Raw genomic sequence first — 19,990 nt, forward strand, 5'->3', positions numbered from 1 at the left:
CCACAAGGCTCAATATCATGACCACGTAAGCCAGCAATATGGTATTTTAATCTATTTATCCCCCCACTATTAATGGTTTTGCAAAATAGGCATTTTGTTTGAGTTCTCTTTCTACTCGGAAATTCTATGGTGAACTTCCAACACTCATCTTTTTTGTTGCCTTTAGAGAGCTTGGGTTTTTTACCTCCAGAAGCCATTATGACTTAATTAAGGAACAATGTAAAGGTTGCTGCAATAAGACATTTTAGACCAAATATTACCATTTCAGCATTGCATTTTATGAAGATCTAAAGTTAAAAAAAAACTCATAAACAAACAAAAAAACATTCATGCAAAAAACCCATAAGCATAGACAAAAAAATCATCAAAATCTAAACAATCAAGTCTTACCTCTTTCAAATGCTTTGGGAAGTGTTGAGAAGAGCTCCTATAAACTCTTTGATGATCTAAATGCAAGCTCCAATGTCACAAATGCAAGCTTTTCTCCTCCTCCTTTCAGTTGGTTGCAAAACAAGAAACCTCTATTTCTTTTCTACCTCTCTCTCTCTTTCTTCTTTTCACTATAGACTGTTATGAGTGAGATATGTAAAAAAAAAATAACATAAAAAAAAATGCAAAAAATTATATTTTTATGGCCCGGTTTCTTGCCCGTCGCGGCCGAGTCAAGAAGGCCGGGTCTCGCGAGTCACTCCTCGTGACTCGCCGCTCGCGAGTCACGAGTCATTGTGACTCGGCGAGGTCAGCGCGGCTCGCTGACTCGCCTGACTCACGTGACTCGTGGCGAGTCACGTTACCCTGCTTCATACCGAATACGAATGTGCCGTGAATCGACTTGTGATTTTGGTGCTAGAAGACCGAATATGGTAGCTTACCTTGGGAAAAATCTCCTACTCGAGGGAAAGACCCAACCACACCCAAAATGTGGACCCTTTCATTGTATGCTTAAAACAAATACAGTGATCTTAATGCTTACAAAATGATGACTCTCGATAGTCAATCAATAAGCCTTTATCACACAATGTTGAATATACGAGACCGTAAGTATCTCACAGGTACTTCTCACAATGAGTATGTCTAACAAAATAAAGTTGATAATATACTTATCAAAACACAGTAACCATTCTGATCTGAATTATTTTTGAAACTCCTATGAAGAATACTCTTTTGACAATACTTGGATTACTTTCTTGCAATACATGTAACTATTCATGTGCAACTCTCTTACAATTTCCTTCAAGAAAAATAACAGACCAATCATATAATCTGACCATAGATTGTTCTTGAACAAGTGGTTTTCTCATGATATTGTTAAAACTCAGCACACATATACACAGACAGCTCCCAACATACATACACAGTTATCTCTCACATACATACATACATACATATACACAGACAGCTCCCAACATACATACACACAGTCATCTAAAGTATATTTGAAACTGCCAAGAAGAATACTCTTTTGACAATACTAACATTACTTTCTTACAATACATGTAACTATTCATGTGCAACTCTCCTACAATATCCTTCAAGAAAAATAACAGCCCAATCATATAATCTGACCATAGATTGTTCTTGAACAAGTGGTTTTCTCATGATATTGTTAAAACTCAGCACACATATACACAGACAGCTCCCAACATACATACACACAGTCATCTCTCACATACACCACTTTGAATACTCTTACACTTGTCTCCAACATATATGAAAACTGAGTGATAAACTGACAAGATCATCATACCACACAAAAGACAAAGAGTCCATCAGTGATAGCTGAAGCATCACAAACATTAAAGAGATATTACAAGAGATAAAGAAACTCCCATGAAAGTAACTGCTAATAGTTACGAGCTTGGCCAAGAGAAGCAATGATCTCCAACCTTCGACAAAAGTCATAGAATACGATCCAATGAAGAACCCCACAACAATAATAAGAGGAATGGTTTCTCTTGCAGCTATTGATATCATTAATATTCTGCAACATGTTTGTGGAATTTTTTGTGCAACAAAGGGTCTCCCATGCCCTACAAAATCGTTGTTGTTGAGTGAAACGTCCATTTCTGATTGTTTTTTATCCAACCAGTGGCTATTTGTGACAACACTGGCTGCATCAAAAACACATTGTTTGCAACCCATTTTTGCCTACTTGCAGCCTGTTTGTGGTATCAAAGAAGGATTTCCTTAGTGTGTAGATAGATCGCTGATTGTGAGACAGGTGAGACAATTTACACTAGGACTATAGTTGTGGGTTTGAGCAACCATCGCGAAAATGCCTCCACAACGAGAATGTGGCGGAAGAGTTGGAGGTGTGGCAATTGAGGGTTTTATAGCTCTCAAGAGACAAGTGCAAGCATTGCAAGAGGAGATTCGTAGAGGAATGAATATTGTGGTAAGAGATGAAAGCAAGGATAAATTCGAAGAAGAAAGGCATGTTGAACAGAAAGGAGCAGTAAAAGCTAGGGATCTTGAGGAAGATAAGCTTTTTAGGGCCATTTCCAAGATTAGAAAAAGACTCAAGATTGAAGTCCCCACATTTTCAAGAAATCTTAACCCAGGGGAACTGATTGACTAGATCAATGAATTAGAAGAATATTTTGAGTATGAAGATATTGAAGATCCTAGTAGGGTCAAGTTTGTGAAGGCCATACTGAAGGGTCATGTGAAAATTTGGTGGTAGCAGATTCAATTGGAGCGAAATAGAAGAGGAAAGGAGAAAATCATAAGATGAGATTGGATGGTGGATAAATTGAAGTGAATACATTCCCGTTGATTACAAGCTTGATTTGTTGAAGAAATTGCAGGGGTTGAAGCAAGTGAGAAGATTTGTTGAAGAGTATACAGAAGAGTTCTATCGAGTCCTCATAGTAATATGCCATGCAGAAGCTAACAAGGAGAAATTTACTCGTTACTTTAATGGGTTGAGGCCAAGTATTCAAGAGGAGTTGAGTCTGTTTAGAATGACCAGTATTGAGGAGGCATACTTGTTTGCCTTAAGGGTTGAAGAAAAATTGAGCAAGAACTTAGAAAGCAGGCAAGGTGGAAGAGGTCGTGGTGGAAAATTCAACGATAGTCTTATGGAGGCCGAAGTGAAGATCCAAAAATGAATGATTGAGGCAAGCAGTAGTCAGAATCAAAGGGGAGATAATTTCAATCGTTCCGGTAACCAAAATAATAGGGATCAGAGAGGAAGAGGAAGAGGAAGAGGAAGAGGAGAAGGACTAGGACGAGGAGGTTTTTATGGAACTTGTTTTCATTATGGTGAAGGTCACAGGGTATATGAATGCCCTCAATGCCAAGGAAGGACAAAGAGGAGAGAAGAAGGCCAAGCAAGAGTTGCACACGTAGATGAAGATGCCAAGTCATCACATTCTGAAGATGTCGAAAGATGAGAAGTCCTAGTTAACAAAAGAGTCTTGTTGAGTGATGAGGATGAACCTAAATAAAGGAGGATCTTGTTCTTTGCTAGGTGTAGGTGTGAGGATAAATGTTGCGATGTGATTATCAATAGTGGGAGCATTGACAATTTTGTGTTAGAGGAGATGGTCACAAAGTTAAAGCTCAAGAGAGAGAGACACCCATGTTCATACTGGATTCCTTGGGTGTAGGATGACCACAAGGTCTTGGTCAATGAATTGTGCCTAGTAAAGTTCAAGACTGAGAGCTACCATGATGAGTTATTATGTGACATCATGCCTAGGGATGCATGTCATATGTTGTTGGGAAGGTCGTGATAGATTGACGGGAGTGCTGTACATGATTTCCGTGCGAATGCCTACTCCTTGACATAAGCTAAATCTATTGAAGGACATAGAAGGAAAGGTATGTAGTAATAATAGTATATGTTTAGTTGATGGAAGAAAGTTCCTAAAAGGTATGAGGCATGAGCATACGTGTTTTGCTTTAATTCCAAAAGTTGGTAAAGAAGTAGAAGATATACCTGCAAAAGTTGTAGATTTGTTGGGCGAGTCTCAAGATATTGTATTTGATAATGTGCCCGATGGATTACCTTAGCGGGGATGATTAGTCATTATATGGACTTGATTCCAGGAGCCAGTTTGCCAAATAAGGCAACACACAAGATGACACCAGCATAAAGTGAAGAATTGAAGAGGCATGTATAGGAGTTGTTGCAAAAGGGATTGATTTGAGGAAGTTCGAGTCCATGTGTTGTACCAACATGATTAGCAACAAAGAAGAACAAAGAATGTAGGATGTGTACATATTCTCAAACCATCAACAAAATTACTATCAAGTATAGATTTCCCTTGCCAATGATGAATGCTATTATGGACTATTTGAGTGGATCTATGTATTTCACAAAAGAAGATTTGAAGAGCGGATATCATCAGATTTAGTTCAGAGGAAGAGATGAATGGAAGTCTGCCTTCAAGACAAACGGGGGGTTGTATTAGTGGTTAGTCATGTATTTTGGGCTAATGAATACAATGAGCACATTCACGCGGCTCATGAATTGAATTTTTTTTTTTGGGTAAGTTTGTCATTGTTTACCTAGAAGATATTTTGATCTTCAGTAAGACATTGGAGGAGCATATAATGCATATTCTTAGGGTGTTTTGAGAAGTTAAGGGAAGAGAAATTGCTGATTAATTTCAAGAAGTGTAGTTTTGCGGAGTTAGTATATTTGGGAGTTGTAGCTTCAATAGATGGTTTGAAAATGGACCCAAAGAAGGTGAGGGCTATCCTTGAATGGCCTATCCCAAGGAGTGCTAGTGACGTAAGATCTTTTCACGTTTTGGCTAGCTTTTACAGAAAGTTTATCAGGAGTTTAAGTAGACTACAAGAGTGGATTTTGAATTGTTGAAGTATAAAGTTACAAAACAACTTATTTTAGCAGTTTCAAATTTTAATAAGGTTTTTCAAGTAGACTGTGATGCTAGTGGTAATGCAATATGAACTGTTTTGAGTCAATAAGGTAGACTTGTTGCTTTCTTCAGTGAAGAGTTAGATTATGCCAAGAGAAAATATTTTGTTTATTATCAGGAATTTTATGCTATAGGTCAGGCATTGAAGAAGTGGAGGCATTATCTTCTTCCTAAGGAGTTTGTTTTATACATTTATCATCAAGATTTGCAATAGTTGGACAACCAATGAAACTTAAGTTAGAGGTATTTGAAATGGGTTGAGTTTTTGTAGAGTTATACATTTGTTTTGAAACATAGGAGTGAAAAGTCGAACATGGTTGCAGATGATCTTAACAAGAAAGAGATTTTGCTGACAAAGATGCAAATTGAGGTAGTTGGGTTCAAGGAATTCAAGAGTCTGTTTCTAGAGGATCCCGATTTTGGTGAAGCTTGTAAAGGTTGTAATGAAATTATTACTCAAGAAAAAACCAGGTCCTTGGATTTTATCATCCAGAAAGGTTTGTTATTTAGAAGTCAATTGTGCATTGCAAGGGGTTCTATGAGGGAGAATCTCATCAAGGAGGGTTGACTAGACATTTTGGTCGTGATAAAACCATTGCAATGGTTAGTGAGAAATATTACTGGCCATACTTGCAGCAAGATGTCAAGAAGTTTGTGTAGAATTGCAGAGTATGTCAAATGGAAAAAGGAATAAAGCATAATGCAGGGTTATATGAGCCATTACCTATACCAAAGAAGCCATGGGAGGATATCAATATGGAATTTGTTCTTGGTTTTCCAAGGACTTAGCCAAGGCATGATTCAATTTTAGTGGTGGTTGATAGTTTTTCAAAGATGACACATTTCATTCCCTGCAAGAAGACTAATGATGTTGTTCATGTGGCATAATTGTTTTTTTAGAGAAGTGGTGAGACTACGTGGTCTACCGAAGAGCATAGTTTTAGATCAAGACACCAAGTTTGTTGGGTACCTTTGATGGACATTGTGGAAGAAGTTAAAGACAAATTTGAAATTCAGCTCATCACATCATCCACAAACTGATGGATAGACAGAAGTGGTGAATATGAGTTTCAAAAATTTGTTGCAATGCTTGGTTGGAGATAAACTAAAGATATGAGATTCGATTTTTCCACAGGTAGAATTCTCATACAATTCTGTGAATAGAAGTACTCGTAAACCATCATTCCATATAGTATATGGAAGTAGTCCCAGAATTGCTTCAAAGTTAAGGAAGTTGGACAAAGAGGAGGCAAGTAGTGCTGAAGTTGAAAATTTTGCAAAGCACTTGAAGAGCATTCATGAGAAGGTGAGGAGGCATATCACTAAAATTAATCCATAGAACAAGGCTAAGGCAGAGGAGAAAATCAGGCATAAGGAATTTAGGTTAGGGATGAAGTTATGGTTCATTTCAGAAAGAACTGATTTCCAATAGGAACATATGATAAGTTCAAGATGAAGAAGTTTTAACCATGCAAAATACTAAAAAAGCATGATTCAAGAAATGCTTATGCAATAAAATTGTAAAGTGAACTAAATATTTCACTAGTATTTAGCATATCTGATCTAACAGAGTATTGTGAAGGAAGTATAAAGGATGAGCTCACAGAAACACAATGGAGTATTCTAGCAATTGCTTCAGCTACGAAGTAGTTTGAGGATATACTGGACAATTGTGTTGGTAGAAGTACAAGAAACAAGATATATGAAGAATATTTGGTCAAATGGAAATGACGTCCTGTTGAAGATTCATCATAGCCAACAAAGGAGGAGATTAACTATTTTGGTTTTCCTCTCAACGCTTAAGACATGGTGAGGTCACTTCTTAAATTACCCCAGGTGTTTGATGCAGGAGTATCTTGGGTGTAAGGGCAAACTTTCATCACCCAAAAATATTTCTCGTCTTTTCAACAAGGGCTATTTCAGTGTAGAGTTGCTATTTTTGGAAGCTTACTATTTTTAGTAAGTTGGTCATTTGAGTTGAGAATATTCTGATTTCACCCATGGAGGTTCATTGTAGATATATCAGCCTACTAGTAAAGTTTAATTGCAATACCAAGTGTATTTGTGAAGTTTTTGAGAATTTTTGGTGCAAAAAGTTTGAACTCACTTGAGGCTTCGAAAAGGGGTCCAACTCTAGTTGACTAGAGCTTGCGCCATCAAGTGTCATAGACCAAATGGTGCCATTTTCGAAAAGTGGTAATCATAGTTAATTAAAGCAACAATTGACGAGTTATGGTTTCCAGAAGTTGTGCTATTTGAAATTACTTGGGCTGACTCTATTGTAATAAAATATGAAAAATAATAATGATGTAGGGTAGGTCGGGCTTAGGGTATAGGGATAAAATTCTAGAACCTTCTTGGGCAGTGGAAAATTACTATGTTCTCCCAAGTTTTTGTTATGAGGACGAAGGTATTGGTTTCTAGGACGGCAATTTTTTTTGCCAATTTTGGGGATGAGGGGGGGGGGGTGCTAATGTGGACAACTATATAATATAGGGGAAATATAAAATATACAACGCAATTTGCAATATATAGCACATTCATATAAAGACATGGATAAAACATGCTATTAAAACATCATAAAACCTTGACAGACAACATTCAATAATCAAACTCAGTGCTCAATATGCTATAATGCATTCATAATTTCGAATTATTGGTTATGTGCATGTTATTAAAATAATAAAATAAAAATTTGAAATATATCCAAGAACATAATGTAGAATTCATTTTCAATAGCAAGAAGAACAATAACCCACCTTCCAAATTGAAACACACTACTAACATTTAATTCTGAAACTATACTTCCAATTCATTGTAAGTGGATTGATATTAATACAAAGAATTTCTACAGACAGTTTGATCATGATATAGGTTTGTTACAGTAAGATGCTATCTTGATGCAACTTCCAGTATTCACCATATCTTCCACAAAGGACCCAGATCAACCCAAGACCAACCAAGCACTGATGTATTCCCAGAAAATGACATAAGGATGTATGTTCTAGGTCCGTAATGCACTTTTCAGACTTTCCCAAAACCTTGCAAACAATCTCCTATATAATTTTGAGAGTGTAGTCTGACTGCAACAACAATATCAATTCCATGATTTTTAATGTAATGTTGTCAAATATTGATCAAAGGGCCCCAAATAGCAAGAATTAACTACCAAATAGTAATAAAAATGTTAGGGTGAACTTGGAAGGAGGGGCCCACTCTAACATTAAAAAAAGGAAAATGTTTAATAAAAAAAAATTACTTTATATGTGCTGATGTTGTCTATAAAATCGGGCACACCCATTCGTCCCGAGGACATCCAAGGTGTCCCCAACCGTCCCCGGGATGTATAAATGTCCCCATAAAAATTTCTCGAAGTCTTAGAGTTTTTGTGTCGTTTCTTGGAATTTTCAAAAAAAAGGGGGATGGGGTGGGGACTATTAAGATATTAGATAGTTTTTGTTTACTCTTTCTTCCATCTTTTTCTAATGGTCACTCTTTTTGTATTGTTTCCATAATATGGTACCAAAGAAAATTCCTGGCATCTTTGAAATTTTTTATTTTCTTTTTGAAATTATTAGTTCAAAATTTTAGAATTATTTGCTCGAATATGTTCAAAATTTGCATCTTTTTATCCCTTCAAACACGACTAGGGATTCAATGTCTATTTTTTCGCTATTTTCTTTGTGCAAAATTGCAAGTCATTAAAATCACATTTCTTCCTTAAGATTCCGGGCATTTTCCTTTTGGTGCAGACACGTCTTTGACTTTTGCTTGCATTTTTCTTGTTTCTTATCAACAGCTTACACATTTTCTTTGCTCTTCTGCAATCTTTTTATTCACCCATGGTCCCTTTTTCTACAAAACGCGTGAGTTTCATCACCAATTTTAGTGTTTTTCTACTACATTTTTGCTCAAAAGCGACGCTTCTTAGACCTTTCTTTTGATTTCTGCCTCCATCTTTTGCTTTCTTCAGCTAACAAGATCCTTTGCATGGATTAAAATCTGCCTTTTTTTCAAATCCGCCCTTTGTTCAAGAACTTTACAAATTTTTTCAAGTTTTTAAATCCGACTAAGGTTTTTTTGAAAACCATCGATTCCCATGTTAGATTAACAAATTTTTTGCATATTCTTGGTGGGTGTTTGTAGATCTTAATTGAGTTGGTCTTTGTTTTTTCTGGGTGCATCGTTTTTTGTGCCTCAATTTTTGAACCAATGGAATAAGAATCTAATTTTAGATTCTTTTTGGGGTTTCAAGATCTCTTTTGGGTGTCCTTTCATTTTTTTGGGTCTTCTGTCAATCTACTTTGAAGATCACACTGTTTTTGATATTCACGTTTTTTTTTTGCATCTAAAAATGTGCCATGGCATCTCTCACCAATTTTTTCTTGGAAGGCAGTCAGTGATTCAACGGAAAAAACTACAACACTTGGAAGCAGAAAATGATGATGATCTTCAAGTATTGTTGCCTTGAGGTGCTTGCACTAGGTACTGAGACTCATCCTATGATAGTCAATGCTATTCAAGAGAAGTTTGATGAGTGTAATCTTTAAGTGGTTATGCTTATAAAGCTTTTAGTTATTGATGATCAATTGCCTCAAGTGCCGTTTGGCAAGACAACTGCAAAGATCTGGACAATACTGAAGGATCTCCACAAGACATCATATAAAAGAAGAGCCTTCTTTCTGAAGAATCAACTATTCTCTATTATCATGGATGAGCACATGTGCTTATAGGAGCATCGTCTAAAGATTAAGGGCATCAAAGATCAGCTTGAGGTCATTGGCCGTACAATAGAGGAAGAGGATATGGTGGTCAATACTTTGAAAAGTCTACCATCATCCTATGAGCAATTTATTGAGATGCTCAACATTACTGCAACTAATGTTGATCTCAAATTTCCAGATTTGTGCACCAAACTTCTGCAGCAGGACCATTGGAAACAACATTTTGGTAGCAATGCTCCTTCATCCTCCTCTGAACAAGCATTTTCAGCCCACTCCTTTAACAAGGATAAAGGCCCATCTCTGTCATCTGCTCAGTCTCAAAATAACTCCAAAAAGAAGCAAATTTGGTGCAACTATTACCACAAATTTGGTCATGTGATCTAAGAATGCAGCACTCGCATTTCTTTTGACTAGGGAAGCAGGGAGAGTCTTAGCCACAGGACAACATTGTAGAACATGTAGACCTCTTTGATCAACTTGAGGCTTCCTTTTACACTTTTTGGGGACATGCTAATTTCTATTTTTTGAAAATAGATTGACCATTACGGAATGATATTACGATATTAGATAGTTTCTATTTACTCTGTTCCGTCTTATTCTAATGGTCACTCTTTTTGTAATGTTTCCATAATAGGGACGTCCCCTACCTGTCCCCTCGTCCCAGGGACGCCCCTGTTTCCAAAACTTGGCCTTTTTTTGGGGGGAGAGGGGGACGCGTCCGCAGGGAACGTAGGAAAATTACCTATACAAAGAAGGCTCGTAGGATTGTCTAAGTTAGTTCATGGTTATTGGTGGTGGCTTTGGCAACAAAATATTGTAAAGAGAAATGCCCATGTGGCTTTGCATGTTGTATTTTTGAAATTTGTAATTCTATACTTTTGGAGATAATAAGAAGCCAACATTTTGTTCTTGCAATTTGCTGTTATTTCTCTATATCTGTTATGTGTTTGTGTTGTTAAGGGGAGCAACCTTCATCAAATTGTTGCATTTAAAAAATGCAACATTATAATCTACTAAAGGGACAAATGAGTTATAATTCCTTAAATGCATATGTATTGTAGTTTCAACTTGAGAATCTATAAGATCATCAATTCGTGTTCCAACCATAATTATATCCCTCACATTCTTTAGTTACTTTATGACCAAAAAGATTACTTGAATAGCAATAAGCATAGAAAGAGAGTTGTAACCTCATTGTATGTGATTGCCTTGGAGGAAAGAATATTTTGAATTTGTTCTTGTCACTTTTTGGAGTCCTTGCATTTTGTGATACTTGATTTCTTTTTCTTGGTAGGACTTTTGGTATAACATTTTCAAAGCTCTTGTCTTTGCCTCATTTTCCTTTTGTCTTCTTAGGGGCTCAAAAATAAGCTGTAGAATGTGTGCAACAATGAGCTAATTCAATCCTTCAAATATCTTAATACCTTTTCTATAACATCCCAATTTCTTGGGTCTAAATTAACAAATACCATACTCAAAGAAATACAGTTCCTACTTCGTTTCATAGGAAGATAGTTATATCATTCATGTTCATGTGAATAAGATTTACTGTTAAAATCAGTTAGACAAAATTTCTTAACTAAAAATTTGAATTAATATCAAATGAAATTACTACAGAAACTGAAAAACACATACCTCGGAAAATTGAGATCGAAATCAAACTAGGGATGCTTCTGCAACCACTCGGGTTAGTCCACAAATACACTATAACAATTTCATATGATGACTATCATCTACAAATTGCTATCTTAAAATCAAATGATAATTACAATTAAATACCACTATATTTTAAATTAGGGCATCATTTACTGTAATGGGCACCCCTGAATGTCCCAAAAACTAAACCAAATTGCTGAAAGGAATTATGTCAAATAGTTTGCATTCAACCTCTTATTTCTCCGTTTAATGTTTTAAACCCGTTATAACTCCAGAAATCGAACGTTTATTTTTTGTTGTGTTTTGTGCATGGAATTGGTATCATAAAACATAAACAAGAAAGAAACTGCAATAATATGCAAAGTGGAAATGAACTGTTGCCAATAAAATGTCATTTTCAGAATTCATAAGACCAAATACATGACAGATTTATCAACTCACTAATTACTTCAGCATTATTGACATAATACTCCAGCCCATGCTTTTGAACTTGCTGCTACAGTACTTTGTCCTTCAATCAGTCCACTACCTTCGTAATGTCATTCCCTCAAAGCGGCATAAGCGTCGGACAAGTAGTGAAGAAGATATGAGCAAAATACCAAATCTGCCTGTAGCCGAAAATGCAACTAAACTGCCTGATAATGAAGCCGATAACAAAGAATTTCAAAGGCCAAACCCCAAGGGAATGACGTCTAGAATGTTACAAGAGAGGATAAACGTCCTCAAATGCCAAGAACGGAGCTGCAACTCACACACCAATTTCTTCTCATATTCAACCTGTCTAATGAAGCCACAAATGCTTCCTTTTATTCTATTTCCAAGGGTCCGCTCAACTCATATGGGCAATGTGGGATAAAAGATGTGTAATATATAAAACATATATTAAAATACCCCTTATGTCTCCCTTGGGTACACATCCCCATAAAATAAATATTAAAGTAACACTTTAATATTTTACAATTAAATTAGACGTTACTTTAATAAAACTTTAGGCATTAAAATGTATTAGCAATCGGACTCCGAATAATGCGAGTGATAGCTCATCGGAAAGCTCTCACCGAGGAGTATCAAATCCAATCACCAAAATTGACCTGCACTGTGTCCTGCCGACTTACTAAAAATAGTAAGTATGCCTGAAACTGAGTAAATCAACTTCGTTTTGGCCCAAACTGGAAATGACTAGGCTAAAACACTCCAGGATCCCATTAAACCCTTCGTTAGCCCTCGGGACCATGTAGAACAAGGCTAACGCACACACACTTGGTCAACTGCTAAAATGGGGACATTACATTTACCTTTGGTTTATTTAGGGCTTCTGATACCGCTATCTCACTTAGGGCTTCCGCTATCACGGATTCAATTTAGGGCTTCCGCGACCACAGATTCAAATTAGGTCTTCTGTGACGATGGATTTAATTTAGGGCTTCCGCGACCACGGATTCAATTAGGCTTTTCGATACCACTGTATCAATTTAGGGTTCCAACTGTCACACAATCAATTAGGGCTTCAGATTTCTTTTCCTTCTGATTACTTATCTGTGATAGTAACTCAAGATTAGAAATATACTTATATTCGATATTCATATAAATGAAAAGTAATTTATGAATCTATCCCTTACATCTAGGTGTAAAATAATGATAATAATGAAATAACTCAATTTAATCTTACCTCTTCATAACTAAAAGTGATAATACCTGTTTTGATAAACAATTGAATGTATAACTTATCTCTGTTTGACGCATGTTCAACATCTTGAGAGAGGTGATACATTGTCAGGGGCTTAACCACCCAACCTCGGACCACAACATATCTTCACACAATCTCTAATGAGAAAGGTCCTCCCTACTCGTAATTGGTAGGGGTCATCTTGCCATCTATTGGACTTCCGGATAATTAACTCACCATACGACTTTGTAGCAAGAGATCACAATAATAGGAATGTACATGAGCTATTAAATAATTCATATTAAATGATAAATGTTGATATGTCATAACTGATACTGATTCTTATTATTGATGATTCCTTTCTCACACCTCATTATCCATCTTCTTAGCTACATAGTTGGGTGAGTTCCAGGTATTCGGGATTCTCAGAGTAGACAGCTCTATCATTTATTCAAGAAGATTACATACAACCATCATTCTTTGATTATGTCCTTTAAAGATCTCAAAATTAACAACAATCTTGACAATATTCTTCATGAGTGGAACATACATGAGTTAATGCACTATTTATTTTATTAATTATTTAATTCTGATATCATTCTTGTTTTGTTGATACCTCTCCACCTCCTCACCATATTCAGGCCATCAAGCCGGTGATTCCTTGGTGCTTTCAGATTAACTTCACTTAGATACTTTACACCTTCACTGTATTTTGGCATTTGCCTGGAAAATTCCTTGGTGTTTTTGGTTCAATATCTAAATCTTAGTTATTAAATTTAAACAGCATGTACTTGATTAAACTTGAGGAAGTAATAATCTTGAATGGGAAATCAGATAACTTTACACATTTGGATAATAACGAGGGCGTCTGATTTAACAAATATTATTGAATGATATTTAAAGTAATCAGCCGACAGCCTAGAACATGACAAATTTTAATAGTTAAGTTTGGAAATCATGCTTACATCAATTCGTAACCATAAGGAAAATGACATACTGATATTAAAGTACACTATTCTTACAAGCTAAACGGGTTTACTTTCCATATAATCAACCGGCTCAAGTATTAAGTGTTTGCAGTCACAAAAACAAGGAAAGCATAAAACGAGTTACAAAGGTTAAATCATCTTTCGTGACTCTCTCTAAATCCAAATCCTGAGAAGAGTCCGCATTGGCACCAATCCTGTCTATCCTGGTTTAGTCATGAAAACAAATTCGATTTAGTTCAAAGTGGAATTATAAGCAGAGCCGAACTCAGTCTTTGCAAACGGCTAACATCAAAACTTGGATTGCCAAGAGAAAAGAAAGCCAACGAAGTGAATATGGAGGAATGCCGATGAAGAATGCATGAAAAAGAATGCCGAAAGAGCAAAAGGGATCCATAATATAGATTGGGCCAAACCTTACGGCTACCTTCGGTTACAAGAAACCATTCGAATTCCAAAACAAATCGAATTTCAAGAGGGAAAAGAATAAAGGAAAAATAAGAAGTTGAAAAGAGAAATTGGAAATAATTCAAACATTACTATTATAATGTACAACTAAACATCATTCTAATAAATTATTTAAATATAATGATGCCAATTCATTTTAATATTTAAATGCATAAATTTAAATATTTACAATTAAAATCCTTTAAGATATGTTTCATAAATAATTTAATTTTTTTAAATTAAATTATTTATTAAATAACTCAATTATTTTAATTAAACTATTTATTAAAATAACTCATGCGGTCCACAGGCGTATCCTATTTCAAATCGCTAGGTCCTTTACCCGTTTGCCCAGTGATAGTGATGCCTTGCCTAATTCTTTTCTGACAATGCTTCCACCCCCTTCGACATGCTCCCTGCAAGGAATTTCTTTGTAATTAAATTATAAATTATTTAATCATAAACAATCATAACAGTTAACCTTTCATCACAATTCCATGAATTCCCGATTAATCATCAACTAACATGTCATCTTCACTTGAAATCATAACGACGAACTATCTTATCATTTTACCACATTATATCAAATTAAACTACCAACTGACTTCATGCGAACCTCAACAGCTATATTTCAAGCTAGGTCAAAAATTGGGATGTAACACTTTCATACCTCATTGACTCTAAAGAGCATCCTTATCACTTCAAAATGTGCAAATAGTAAAATTTTCGTTGTGTTCATAAAACTTTACTGCTTTTCAGAACAAAGAATTGTCTGCACCCTCCAATTGTTTGTGTTATAAATTTTTTAAGCTTTGTTGTGAAATGAGAAAGATATTCTATTTTTCAATCCTCCAGCTTGAGTTTGAAGATCCTGAAGAAGGTTTAAAATGCCTAGCAATGAGTCAAAACTCATAGACAATATTGAATATTCTGAATGCCTTAACATTTATCTATTTGGACTGTCCAATCATGGATTTTACATTACATTACATTGGCTTATAAAGCCATTATTTTTTTGTACAAATTACCAAAGCTTAGTAATGGGAATGTTACCCTCAAAAACTAACAATTGTATTATTTATATATCAAATGTCATATCACCCAAAATATATTTGCTAAGTTGCTGATTCCAGTTTGGGTTGGGGCAACGGTGCGTGGTTTGGGAACATGGGTACATCAAAATTTTCCCCCTTGTGTGTAGGTATGGTATCTCTGCACAATACACATACACATACATAGACAAATACACAGACACAAACATAAACCACTTATACATAATCAAACATCAAAGTTATGAATATAAAAAGAAGAGTGATGCTTATAAATCAATAATTATGATATTGCTTCAAAATTCAACTGTGCGCGGTTAGAGAGCATGGGATGTAAACAGACAAAAGGAAAACACTAACAAGATGAAGGCAATGGAAGCATGCATTACACATTGGTTCATGCACAAAAAAGAATTAAAACATATCCTCAGAAATTTAAAAAAAATAAATGAAATTGAAAGCTGCATGTGTGAGACTGAAGAAAACAGCCAGTGATTATGGACATGTCTTTAATGTTTACGAAAGTGTTAATATAAACACCTTTCTGCAACTGTCAGAAACGTTGAAAGCCTGCAACAGATTAAGCTTCTGTTATGTGTGGGTTTGTCCCAGGTGTGGCTTGGACACCTGAGTTCCTGTTAGTTAGGTCCATTTGTACCCACAAGGAACTCAGGTGCCTGAGCTGCACTCAGAAATAACCCGGATTGTACCAGAACCCAGATCGCGTCCGCATTGGAATCCAGAGCAAAACACAAGAACCCTGTATTATAGTTTATTTGTTATTGTTTTTACGAAATTATATGTTGTAGATGTAATCAGTATTACAAAACCCAAATATTGGAATATTTAAATATATACTCTCTTAAAACAATATGAAAGTACCATGTAGGGATTGTAGTCTTTGACAAATCAAGCTCAACAATCGTGCAATTTTGGTAGGTGCTGAACATGCTTTGTTGCTGGGTTGAAGATCCAAATTCAGAGGCATTTAAAAGGCATCTTCCACGAGTGGCAGACTTTCTATGGGTTGCAGAAGATGGCATGAAAATGCAGGTCAGAATACAAATAACAACTACTGGTTATCACTTTCTTGATGTTTGTTATTTTGATCTAATTTCTAATATTTTTATTTCAATTATTTTTGATCACCAAAGAAAGAATCCTTACAGTTGGTGAACTTAATGATATGTTGTTGGATCCAATATTGTATTCTTGTAAGGCAAAGTGTTCAGCTTTTTGTGATTAGGGATATAATGGCAGCCAGCTATGGGACACAGCTTTTTGTGTTCAAGCACTTCTGTCAACTGACCTTCTTGATGACTGTGGCCCATTGCTGAAGAAAGCACATTCATATATTGATAAGACACAGGTTTGTAGTATTTGCATATGTTTTCCCCTTTAACAAGTTTCTGTTTTCTTGTTTAGTTGTGTTTGATATCTATTTCTGTTTAAATGATAAATCTCATGATTTCCTCACGAACATCATGTGCCTTGCTCTTGATATATCTTGGAATGTTTCGAAGGTTCAAGAAGACTGCCCAGGAGATTTGAGTTTTTGGTATCGACATATTTCTAATGGTGCTTGGCCTTTCTCAACTAGAGATCATGGTTGGCCCATATCAGACTGTGCCTCAGAAGGCTTTAAGGTATATGAAAGAGACACAAGTTGCATTCTTTGTTTTTCTCTGACTTGTCAGCTGTTATTTTCTAAAGCATATCATACCTTTGTTTGTGCAGGCCGCACTGGCATTATCGCAGTTACCACAAGACATGGTTGGGGAACCTATTTCATCACAGCGATTCTTTGATTGTGTGAATTTGATTCTTTCAATGCAGGTAAGCAACCATTCTATCCTTTTGGCCAATCTCAAATCACACTCTAGCTGAAAATTAATGCTTTAGCACAGATGCCAAAAACATAGAAGTGGTTTGGATCTGTAGGAGTTTTCTTTTTGATGCACGCATGTGATTGGAGAGCGAGATTTTGCTAAATTACAAGTACCAACTTGTATAAATGAACTAAAATTATGTCCATGAATGTTTTATTGCTCTTCTCATATCACATTCACATTTTTATATGCATTTTGTTCGAACTACCATGTAGAAAGTTTGCTTTGTCCTATTTATTTTATATTGGAAAATACTTATGCTAATGAGCACTGCTATAAAGCCCTCCATAGTCATGATAGTATATGGTTTTATCCATGTACCTTGTAAGTTTAATTTACCAGATTCTCTCCAGCAAACCTCAAAGTCAGGTTCAATTCTGAACAAAGTCCGGTCCTTGTCAAATTCTCCCCAAATTTGCCTACAGAGACACAAATTCAGTGCAAAATGTGTAGTGCCTACCCTCGTTCACATCTTTTCTAGACTTATTGTTGCTATTATTATCAGACTATGTAGACTAGTTTTATGTTGATGATTTAGTGGTGTTGTTTTGACACTATCAGATATTATGATAGGGATTCAGTTGATATATGATGAGATCATTTAGACTTTACATTTCATGTATGTATGATGATCATTACATTGTTTTCAGTTATTAATGATGATTAGTTAGATGGTTTATTATCTCATGTGTTTTATTATGGTTACTTACCCCATACTTGCATGTGTATGGTGTGCGTGTTTTCTTATTGTATGGCGTATCTGATGTGGTTAAGGAAGGGAGTCGTAGTCACCTGCTTAGTCGGGATCTACACGATGCACCACTTCCTGCCATTGTTTGTTTAGCTTAGCATTATATATTGTATGTATATGCATGGTTTTTCTACAGGTTGCAGGTACTGGGTATCGACTTCCCTGAATTGCTAGGATGAGTGTACCCTATTATACTATCTCAATGATAAGAGAAGGGAGATAAATTCTCAAGTTCAAATCCCAAACCTAAAAACCATTTGTCCTAGTGAGTTAGGACAAGTATCAAAGTTGAATACCCATCGAATGTGTCGGATGACATATTTCGTGATTTTTAACCCTTTAGATTTATTTTGTATGATTTGTTTTATGATGGGTTTTCATATTTTATCTTGAAGGTCTATGGCGAATTTTCTATTAATTAAGTCTTAATAAATAGATTTAATTAATAAATTAATTATTTGAGAAAATTAATAAAATATCATGGTCTTTGATATTTTAATTGTGATTAATTAAATGTGAATTATTGAGGAAAGGAATTAAATAAAAGAAAACTAGAAATTAAAATTAATAATAATTATAAAATAATAATAAAGTAATAAATAAAATAATAATAATAAAAGTTATAAAAATTAAAATGAAAGTTATAAAATTTAAATAGAAATTATTTAAAAAGTAAATTGGAGTTATAAGCTTGCATGGGAATTAACATGTGTCAACAACACGGGGGTTAGTGCATCAATTAAGCACAAGGTGTCTACAATTCTATGACTCATCAAAAAGAATTGGAAAAGACCCATGCTTAGTTGGTGACACCTTTCAGCAGTTTCAAGAAGCATTCCAAAGGTTTCTTGAGAGCTCTTTATATTCAGGCATTCATAGAAGCTTAGGGAGAGAGGGTGGAGAGCAATTGGAGCATTGGAGGACTCAAGAACTTTGAAGAAAGGAGCTTGCTCTGCGGGTTTTCTGAGGAAAAGCGAATTAGCATCAGAATCCGGGTAGATTCTTGTGATTTTTCTTATGCTATTTCCGCATCATGCATTCCTGTCTTCTTCGTGTCTTCCATATGTCTTCTGAGGAATTTCATATTTTTATTGTATGCATTCTCAATATGGGCAATTGAATTTATGTGGAAATTTTTATATGCATAGATCTGAAAAAAAAATAACGGTGCTAGGGTTTAAATTCATAGCCAAACCCATTAGATTATTTATTGGAAAAAATTTGGGATTAAAAATTTATAAGAAAATTCTGAGAATTAGAATTTATATATATTGTGTATATGTATGTTTATATCTGCATATATATATATATATATATGCATTATTTATATGCTGTGACACAAAATTCGTATATACATACATATATATATACATATATATATATACATATATATATATATATATATATATATACATGTGTATATATTTAATTGAGGAATCGAATTTAATAATCGCAGTGAAAATATGTATATACAAAATCGCATTGCGATTTGTATTTGCGTTTTTGAAAAACGCTATAAAACTAAACATTATATGTATTGACCATGGGTCAGGCGAACGTACCAACCCGTCTGTCCATCGTATGCAGACCTGTGCGCACAACACTTGCACTTGGCAAAGTGTCGGCGCTGCAGGCCGCACGGCTTATGTGTGGCGACAGTGTATTAACCATTGAGTATGGTCACCGCCGGTTGTAATATGTGAAGCACTTAACTTATAATATATGTCATCCGTCAAATTTGTATAATTCGATTTTTATATTTCGTTTTTTTTAAAATGCGATAATAATTATTATAATTAATAAATTTGAATTATTATTATTTGATAAAAGATTTAAGAATTCATCTTTTATAATGATGAATAATTTTATAATTTAACTATTAAGATTTAATTAATAGTTTTAAATTATAAAATATATAAAGTATATGAAATTT

The 19,990-nt window shown here is 35.1% G+C and overlaps 1 protein-coding gene across 2 annotated transcripts in view; it reads left to right on the forward strand.

The window, feature by feature from the left end:
* The window catches only part of CAS1 (cycloartenol synthase 1), a 235,375-nt gene that overhangs the window by 94,223 nt on the left and 121,162 nt on the right, over positions 1 to 19,990 (forward strand). For both annotated transcript variants that reach the window (XM_089831311.1, XM_089831312.1), the window contains exons 9-12: positions 16,357 to 16,470; positions 16,664 to 16,786; positions 16,941 to 17,063; positions 17,155 to 17,253. In XM_089831311.1, coding sequence (XP_089687437.1) covers positions 16,357 to 16,470; positions 16,664 to 16,786; positions 16,941 to 17,063; positions 17,155 to 17,253 — 459 coding nt within the window. The remainder of the gene's footprint in view (positions 1 to 16,356; positions 16,471 to 16,663; positions 16,787 to 16,940; positions 17,064 to 17,154; positions 17,254 to 19,990) is intronic.

Source organism: Cupressus sempervirens, chromosome 5, assembly GCF_028749045.1.
Source record: "Cupressus sempervirens isolate cs-2001-9-10 chromosome 5, ASM2874904v1, whole genome shotgun sequence".
In the NCBI taxonomy this organism is placed as follows: Eukaryota; Viridiplantae; Streptophyta; class Pinopsida; order Cupressales; family Cupressaceae; genus Cupressus; species Cupressus sempervirens.